Source organism: Mandrillus leucophaeus, unplaced genomic scaffold, assembly GCF_000951045.1.
Source record: "Mandrillus leucophaeus isolate KB7577 unplaced genomic scaffold, Mleu.le_1.0 Scaffold164, whole genome shotgun sequence".
NCBI classification, from domain to species: domain Eukaryota; kingdom Metazoa; phylum Chordata; class Mammalia; order Primates; family Cercopithecidae; genus Mandrillus; species Mandrillus leucophaeus.
Window position 1 is genome coordinate 387761 of NW_012101632.1, and position 9764 is coordinate 397524.

The 9764-nt window shown below is 47.2% G+C and overlaps 1 protein-coding gene across 1 annotated transcript in view; it reads left to right on the plus strand.

Annotated features, from left to right (window-relative positions):
- STYXL1 (serine/threonine/tyrosine interacting-like 1) overlaps positions 1 to 9764 on the plus strand; it is a 55120-nt gene that overhangs the window by 31586 nt on the left and 13770 nt on the right. The window contains exons 5-6 of the mRNA XM_011976353.1: positions 2521 to 2666; positions 5472 to 5524. Coding sequence (XP_011831743.1) covers positions 2521 to 2666; positions 5472 to 5524 — 199 coding nt within the window. The remainder of the gene's footprint in view (positions 1 to 2520; positions 2667 to 5471; positions 5525 to 9764) is intronic.

The following is a 9764-nucleotide window of genomic DNA, read 5'->3' on the forward strand; positions in this document are numbered from 1 at the left end:
CCACGCCCGGCTAATTTTTTGTATTTTTAGTAGAGACGGGGTTTCACTGTGTTAGCCAGGATGGTCTCGATCTCCTGACCTGTGATCCGCCCGCCTTGGCCTCCCAAAGTGCTGGGATTACAGGCGTGAGCCACCGCGCCCGGCCTGTTTGCCCACTTTTTAATACAGTTGTATATTAGAGTTCTCTAGAGGGACAGAACTAATAGGATATATATACACACACACACACATATATACACACACACGCACACATATATGCATATATATGTGTGTATATATATAAAGGGGAGTTTATTAAGGAGTATTAACTCATGTGATCACAAGGTCCCACAATAGGCCGTCTGCAAGCTGAGGAGCAAGGAAGCCAGTCTGAGTCCCAAAGCCGAAGAACTTAGAGTCCGATGTTTGAGGGCAGGAAGTATACGGCAGGGGAGAAAGATGTAGGCTGGGAGGCTAGGCCAGTATAGTCTTTTCATGTTTTTCTGCCTGCTTTATGTTCTAGCTGTACTGGCAGCTGATTAGCTGGTGCCCACCAGACTGAGGGTGGGTCTGCCTCTCCCAGCCCACTGACTCAAATGTTAATCTCCTTTGGCAACATCCTCACAGACACACCCAGGATCAATACTTTGCATCCTTCCATCCAATCAAGTTGACACTCAGTATTAACCATCAGAGGCTGTTTGTTTTTTGCTTCTTGATTTCAGTTCCTTATAGATTTTGGATATTGGATCTTTGTTGGATGCATAGCTTGTGGATACTTTCTGCCATTCTGCAGGCTATTTGTTTACTCTGGTAGTTTCTCTTGCTGTGCAGAAGCACTTCAGTGTCCTCAGGTTCCATTTGTCAATTTTTGTTTTGTTGCAGTTGCTTTGGAGGATTAGCCAAAAATTGTTTGCCAAGGCCAATGTGTCAAGAAGGTGCAGTTGCTTTGGAGGACTTAGCCAAAAATTATTTGCCAAGGCCAATGTCAAAAAGGGCATTTCCTAGATTTTCTTCTAGGATTTCTATAGTTTTGAGGTGTTACATTTAAGTCTTTATCTTGAGTTGATTTTTGTGTATGGTGATAGGGGTCCAGTTTCATTCTTCTGCATATGGATAACCAGTTATCTTAGTACCATTTATTGACTAGTAAATGGGAATCCTTTCCCTGTTCCTATTTTTTGAGACAGGGTCTTGCTCTGTCTCCAAGATGAGTGCAGTGGCACAACCATTGCTCACTACAGCCTCAACCTCCCTGGCTTGGGTGATCCTCCTGCCTCAGCCTCTCTAGTAGCTGGGACTGCAGGTGCCCGCCACCACACTCAACTAATTTTTTGAATTTTATTTGTGACGAGGTCTTGCCATGTTGCCCACACTGGTCTCAAACTCCTGGGGTCAGGCAGTTCTCCTGCCTCTGCCTCCCAAGGTTCTGGGATTATAGATGTAAGCCACCATGCCCAGCCTCCATTGCTTATTTTTGTCAACTTTGTTGAAGATCAGATGGTTATAGGTGTGTGGCTTTATTTCTGGGTTATCTGTTTTGTTCCATTGGTCTATATGTTTGGAATCATACACTTTAAATGGGTGAATTGTATGATATACAGCATACAGTTTACATATGTATGTGGTATAAATATAATATATTCACGTATATAATATGTAAACCATATGTATACATATGAGTGGTTAACGAGCTGGCAGTTTCTGCAGACTCTGAGAGATATATATTGTATAATGTTGTGTATCATACTATATATCTCAGAGTTTACAGAAAAGAAGATTAACTTAGGCTGGGCACGCCTGTAATCTCAGCCCTCTGGGAGGCTGAAGCAGGTAGATTGCTTGAGCTCAGGAGTTCAAGACCAGCCTGGGCAAAAAAAGTGAGACCCTGTCTCTATAAAACAATACAAAATTTAGCCAGGTGTGGTGGTGTGCACCTATAGTCTCAGCTACTTGGGAGGCTGAGGTGGGAGGACGGTGTGAGCCCAGGAGGCGGAGGTTGTAGTGAGCCAAGATTGTGCCACTGCACTCTAGCCAGATAGAGTGAAGCCCTGTCTCAAAAACAAACAAAAAAAACCTGGTGGTAAGCTACTTTTAAATTTTTAAGATAACTCATCTCTATACTTGCTTCAGCTTCCTAAATAATTGCGTTTCAGGCTGGGCGCAGTGGCTAACGCCTGTAATCCCAGCACTTTGGGAGGCCGAGGCAGGCGGATCACCTGAGCTCAGGAGTTCAAGACCAGCCTGGCAAACATGGTGAAACCCTGCCTATACTAAAAATAAAAAATTAGCCAGGCATGGTGGGCACCTGTAGTCCCAGCTACTCGGGAGGCTGAGGCAGGAGAATCGCTTGAACCCAGGAGGTGGAGGTTGCAGTGAGCCGAGATCACGCATTGCACTCCAGCCTGGGTGACAGAGTGAGACTTTGTCTCAAAAAATAAATAAAATAATTGCATTTCAGAAGAAAGTGGCCATCCGTCCCAGCTCTAGACCAATGGCAGATACACAGGAGACATTTATGTCTTTGATCTCCACTCTCAGATGTGGTGCCTGGAGCAGCCATTGAGTATGGCAGAATCCTGACCCGCCTTACCCGCCACCCTGTCTACATCCTGAAAGGGGGCTATGAGCGCTTCTCAGGCACATACCACTTCCTCCGGACCCAGAAGATCATCTGGATGCCTCAGGTAGGGCCAAATGCTGAGCACAGGCAGGTCCAGACGGGAAGGATGGGCCTGGAGACTGACCCGTGGGTGACAGAGTAGGAGAAACAGGAGGATGGGATGGAGGATATAGAGAAAGTGGAGGAGGTGGGGTGGGTGGAGACTGGGCTGCAGACATGAATTTAGGGCTGCCAGGAGTCCAGGTCCAGTGTTTTTTTTTTTTTTTTTTTTTTGAGACACTCTCACTTTGTCGTCCAGACTGGAGTACAGTGGCATGATCTTGGCTCACTGCAACCTCCGCCTCTTGAGTTCAAGCGATTCTTCTGCCTCAGCTTCTCTAGTAGCTGGGACTACAGGCACGAACCACCATGCCTGGCTAATTTTTGTGTTTTTATTATAGACGGGGTTTCACCACGTTGCCCAGTCTGATCTGAAACTACTGACCTCAAGTGATCCACCTGCCTCAGCTTTCCAAAGTGCTGCGATTACAGGAGTGAGCCACCGTGCCTGGCCACAGTTCTTTATAAGGAATTGTTGGCTGTCTGGTTGAAACAGTGAACAAAGAGGGCAGGCTTAATGTGAACCGATTTCAAGGTCAGACAGGCAGGGGCATCACGGCTCGAGACCACTTCTTTTTTCTTGGCTGTCTGGTTCCACAAATCCTAGCTGGATCCAGAGGATACAAAAATACACAAAAGTGGGAAGGATTGGTCAGGCACAGTGGCTCATGCCTGTAAGCTCAGCACTTGGGAAGGCCAAGGCAGGAGGATTGCTTGAGCTCAGTACTTTGAGACCGGCCTGGGCAACATAGTGAGACCTTGTCTCTACAAAAAATCAATAATTGGAGCTGGCTGTGGTGGCTCATGCCTATAATCCCACCCCTTTTGGAGGCCAAGCTGCATGGATCACTTGAGCTCAGGAGTTTGAGACCAGCCTAAGCAACATGGCAAAACCCTGTCTCTACCAAAAATACAAAAATTAACCAGGCATAGTGGCCCACCTGTAGTCCCAGCTACTTGGGAGGGTGAGGCAGGAGAATTACTTGAACCCAGGAGGCGGAGGTTGCAGGGAGCCGAGATCACGTCACTGCTCTCTAGCCTCGGTGACAGAGTGAGAGCCTGGCTCAAAAAAATAATTGAGAAGAGAGATGGGAGGATTGCTTGAGCCCAGGAGGTCGAGGCTGCAATGAGTCGTTACCATGTCAGTGTACTCCAGGCTGGTTGACAAAGTAAGACCCTGTCTCCAAAAAAAAAAAAAAAAGGGAAAATCAACCAGGTGCAGTGACTCACACCTGTAATTCTAGCACTCTGGGAGGCCAAGGCAGGAGGATTGCTTGATCTCAGGAGTTGAAGACCTGCCTGGGAGATATAGTGAGACTCCATCTCTATTATAATTCTTTTTCAGTAGAGACAGGGTTTCACCATGTTGGTCAGGCTGGTCTCCAACTCCTGACCTCAAGTGATCCACCTGCCTCGGCCTCCCAAAGTGCTGGGATTACAGGCGTGAGCCACTGCACTCAGCCTATTATAATTTTTTTATACAAAAAGAATCAGATATGAAACCCCTTTGTCCATCACATATCTCCAAACGTTATCAACTCGGCCAGTTTTGTCATAACAAAACAATTTTGAGATACCAGTTCCTGTTGCTGAATGGCCCTGTCTGTAGGGAAGGCAGTGGCTGGAAGCTGAACTATGTCAAGGGAAGCCCTGGGTATCTGGAGCCCAGAGAAGAGGCACTTGAGTTCCCAGAGCCAAAGCTGAAGGAGGAGGAGCTTTCGAGGAAGAGAACTGGGTGGAGTTGTCTAAGGTTAGCACCAGACTGTGCAGAGATTTGCAGGCAGGGCCTGGTCTCCGGAGGGTGTCGTGTACAGATGTCTGGCTTATTGAAGCGTCTGAACACAATGGAATGTAAACAGAAAGTGGTTTTAGCTTTTTCTAACAGTTGTCTTCTGCTGTGTTCCCCTTCCTGCCCTTAGCAACATCGTGAGCAGATTCCATACTTTCTGGCCACCTGATGGTTACAAAAAACTTCAATCAAAGTCATAGTATAGAATGACTCAGCAAATGTGACTATTCACAGGATATTTGATTGTGTTTAGGAATTGTTGCTTTTTGAAGGTTGTAGTGACATTGTTATGGTTATTATAAAGTTCAAGTCCTTATCTTTTAGAAATACAGAACAAAATATTTACGGGTAAAATGACGTGATGTCTGGAATTTCCTTTCAAATAATCTGGGGCGAGGTGAGAAGGCAGTGAGGGTATAGAGGAAACAAAATTGGCCAATGAGTTGTTAATGTTTGAAGTTGGGTGATATGTATGTTTTAGAGACAGGGTCTCAGTCTGTTGCCCAGGCTGGAGTGCAGTGTGCAATCATAGCTCACTGTAGCCTCCACCTCCTGGGCTCAGTATCCTCCAGCCTCAGCCTCTTGAGTAGGCGGGACTACCCATGCAAGCCACCACAGTTGGCTAAGTTTTAAAACTTTCTGTAGAGACAGGGTCTTGCTATGTTGCCAAGGCTGGTCCAAAACTCCTGACCTTAAGCAATCCTCCTGCCTTGGCCTCCCAAAGTACTGGAATTATAGGCATGAACCACACCGCACCTGGCCAACTAGTGTATAGTTTTGAAATAATGTTAAATAAAGGAAGTAAAAAGACAGTCTAGCAGAAGCTAGGGCAGTTTAATATTCCAACCTCAAATCTGGATCAAGTCTCATCTCTTCCCATGCCTCAGATCTGGGCAGCCTAGGGTTTGCTGGGGGACTCATAGTAGGGAGGGATGGGGGTTAGCTTTAAGGACAGCTGCTCTCTTCCCCTCTTCTGGGCAGAGGACCTTTGGCAGTAGGGTCCAGAGTGGACCTGTCTGTGTGCCTGACTGTGTGTCAGTGGTGGGAAAGCTCCTGCTCTCTGGCCCCGTCTGGCTGTGTGAGCTGCTGGTGACCTCTCCTGCTGGTTTGCTCGGGACCCAGCTCAGCCTCACCCTGGCTCCTTCTGGGGCTGAGGATCTCCCAGAGAGCACAGCCAGCAGTGACTCCCTTCAACCCCTGCCAGGCATTTCCTCCAACTTCCTCCCCTTAACTTGGAAGCCCATGACCCCGTCCCCTGCCCCGCATGCCCACATTCCTTCACCAGGATCCCAGAATGATCCTGTGTGATAAGATAGGCACTTGTGCCTGAGGTCAGACATGGTCCCAGATCCAGGGTATGCATGTCTGGCTCACAAAGACATTCCCTTCTTCCACTGAGATAACAGCACTGTGAATTTCAGCTCAACAGGTGGACAGTCAGTTAAATAAAGGAAGTAAAGACAATCAATCTAGTATAAGCCAGGACAGTTTAATGTTCCAACCTCAAATCTGAATCAAGTCTTACCTTCATTGGAACTCCTCCTTGATCTTGGAGGACCCCTTCCTGGCTTTGCAGAGTACAGAGAGATTAATTTCTTCTCTGCAAACCCTACACTGCTGATAACTCATCACCGCTGCCCCCTCATTTCTGAAGCTTTAGTAAGGTGTAACTGACATGATGAACTGCACATATTTAAAAGGCCCAGTGTGGTCCGTTTTGATAGATGCATATTCCTGTAACTTGCCTTTGCTCCTAGTCTAGTCAACTTGGGAAGAAGGTGCAGGATTGTGGCTGGGATAGCTGTGAGGGTTGGATTGGGTTACTTGTTTGCGGCTGTCTTTAGAATGCAGGTGACTGGCCAGCTGTGGTGGCTCAAGCTTGGAATCCTAGCATTTTGGGAGGTCAGAAAGGAGGTGGGAAGATCACTTGAGTCCAGGAGTTTGAGACTAGCCTGGGCAACATAGTGAGACTTTGTTTACACAAAATTTTTTTTTAAAGGCCGGGCATGGTGGCTCACACCTGTAATCCCATCACTTTGGGAGGCCAAGGTGGGTGGATCACGAGGTCAAGAGATCAAGACTATCCTGGCAAGCATGGTGAAACCCCATCTCTACTAAAAATACAAAAATTAGCTGGGTGTGGTGGCCCATGCCTGTAATCCCAGTTACTCGGGAGGCTGAGGCAGGAAAATCACTTGAACCCAGGAGGCGGAGGTTGCAGTGAGCTGAGATCACATCACTGCACTCCAGCCTGGGTGACAGAGTGAGAAGAAAAAAGAAGAAAGAAAGAAAGATTTAGGAGGTAGCACTGATCAGACATGAGGGCATGGGAGAGAGAGGGGGCTGGGATGATGCCCTGGTTTTAGGCGTGGGTGACAGGGGCTGTGATGTGGTTCATTGTGAGGAACACTCAGGAGGGATTGGGGTGGGGGAAGAGGGACGTGGTTCTGGGGGAAGGCAGTGTGCCCAGTTTGGGCATATTCATTTGAGATACTGGTTTCCTTTGCATTGTGTCACTGAGCATTTACACACATTTTACAGTACAGTGTGTTTTTATCTACGTCACACCCCTTCCCAGCCAAACCCACACAACCGCAGAAAGGGAAGTTGGTTTCAAAACAGCAGGAAGAGGGGTTGATAGATTTGCTATGGGAGTTTTGTGAGTTCTTTTTTTTTTTTTTTTTTTTTTTTTGAGACTGCATCTCTGTTGCCCAGGCTGGAGTGCAGTGGCACGATCTGGGCTCACTGCAACCTCTGCCTCCTGGATTCAAGTGATTCTCCTGCCTCAGCCTCCAGAGTAGCTGGAATTACAGGCATGTGCCACCACACCCAGCTAATTTTTGTATTTTTAGAGATGGGGTTTCACCATGTTGGCCAGGCTGGTCTTAAACGCCTGACCTCAGATGATCCACCTGCCTCAGCTTCCCAAAGTGCTGGGATTACAAGCGTAAGCCACCGTGCCTGGCCTTTTAGTGAGATTTTTCAAGTGGAAATTGAAAGGGGGATTTCATTTTGGCACCAGCAAGCTGAGCCTCTGGGTTAGGGGCAGCCCACATACTGGAGTAAGCGTTGGGCCTGCCCGCAGGCAGTGGGGTGATGCATCTCCATGTCACAGGCTTGAGAACTGGCTCAGCTTGGTGTCTGTTCTTTGCTAATGGCTTTCAAAGCTGGTGGCTTGGGAAGGATGTGGGCTTGCAGAGGGTTTACTGCCGTGGGAAAGGGAGTGAGAGTTCAGGTTCAGGTGGCTCTGAAGGACCCACACGCCTGAGGTCCTTAAGATTTATTTCTGAGTCGGACTTGGAGCCAGGGGACTTTCGGTACTGATTTTGATCTTTGGCAAAAGTCAGCATTTTCTATGGTGTAATAATAGAGAAAGTGGTCTCTAATCAGAGCCTCACGGAAACATCAAGTTATCCAGTGGGAGTGGAATTCTCTACTGCAGAACTTCTTTGAGAGTTTTTTTTTTTTTTTTTTTGAGATGGAGTTTCACTCTTGCTGCCCAGGCTGGAGTGCAATGGCACGATCTCGGCTTACTGCAGCCTCTGCCTCCTGGGTTCAAGTGATTCTCCTGCCCCAGCCTCCCGAGTAGCTGCGATTACAGGCGTGCACTGCCACCCCTGGCTAATTTTTGTATTTTTAGTAGAGATGAGGTTTCACCGTGTTGGTCAGGCTGGTCTCAAACTCCTCACCTCAAGTGATCTATCCACTTCGGCCTCCCAAAGTGCTGGGATTACAAGCATGAGGCACTGCATCTGGCTTTCTTTTTTCTTTCTCTTTTCTTTTTTTTTTTTTTGAGAGATAGGCTGGAGAGCAGTGATGCGGTCATAACTCACTGTAACCTCCACTCCTGTGGGATCCTCCCACTTCAGCCTCCTGAGTAGCTGGAACTACAGCCATGTGCCACCATGCCTGGCAAATTTTTTATTTTTTATTTTTTTATAGAGACAAGGGTCTTGCTGTGTTACCCAGGCTGGTCTCGAACTCCTGGGCTCAAGCGATCCTCCCACCTTGACCTCCTAAAGTGCTAGGATTACAGGCATGAGCAGCCACTGTGCCCAACTTCTTCGAACCTTTGATTGCTAATGTACGCCTTGTTTCCAAGAGAGGAATCATAGATACAGCTATCCTTTAGTATCCATGGAGATTGGTTCCATGACCCCCAGTAGATACCAAAATCCTTGGATCTTCAAGTCCCTGATATAAGATGGTGTAGTATTTACATCTAACCTAAGCATATACTCCCATATACTTTATTTATTTGAGACAGAGTCTCGCTCTGTCGCCAGGCTGGGGTGCAGTGGCACGATCTCAGCTCACTGCAACCTCCACGTCCCAGGATCAGGTGATTCTCCTGCCTCAGCCTTCCGAATAGCTGGGACTACAGGCATGTGCCACCACGCCTGACCAATTTTTGTGTTTTTAGTGGAGATGGGGTTTCACTTGTTGGCCAGGCTGGTCTCAAGCTCCTCACTTTAGGCGATCCACCTGCCTCGGCCTCCCAGAGTGATGGGGTTACAGGTGCGAGCCACATCACCTGGCCCCTCTTGTATACTTTAAATCATCTCTAGATTATTCATAACACCTAATACAATGTACATGCTATGTAAGTAATTGTTATACTGTATCATTTAAGGAATAATGACAAGAAAAAAGTCTGTACATGTTCTGTACAGATGCAACCATGAATTATTTTTCTGGATATTTTTGATTCAAGGTTGCTTGAATCCATGGATGTGGAACGCACAGATATGGGGGCAGATTGCGTTTGGTTATCTGAACCCCTGAACCCTTTTTTCATAGTGCTTTATGGAGGACTAGTGTTTCTTAGAACACACTTTGGGAAATGAAGAGATAATCCTTGTATTTGTTTCAGATAAACAAAAGGTTTTTTTTTTTTTCTTTTTTTTTTTTTTGAGATGGAGCCTTGTTCTGTCTCCCAGGCTGGAGTGCAGTGGCACAATCTCTGCTCACTGCAAGCTCTGCCTCCCGGGTTCATGCCATTCTGCCTCAGCCTCCCAAGTAGCTGGGACTACAGGTGCCCGCCACATGCCCGGCTAATTTTTTATGTTTTTTAGTAGAGACGGCGTTTCACCTTGTTAGCCAGGATGGTCTCGATCTCCTGACCTTGTGATCCACCCACCTCGGCCTCCCAAAGTGCTGGGATTACAGGCGTGAGCCACCGCGCCTGGCAAATGAAAGTTTTAATGATAACTTTGGACCTGGAACTCAGGAAGCTCCCATTTAAGTAGGTGTTTTGTTCTCTCTACCCCTCTA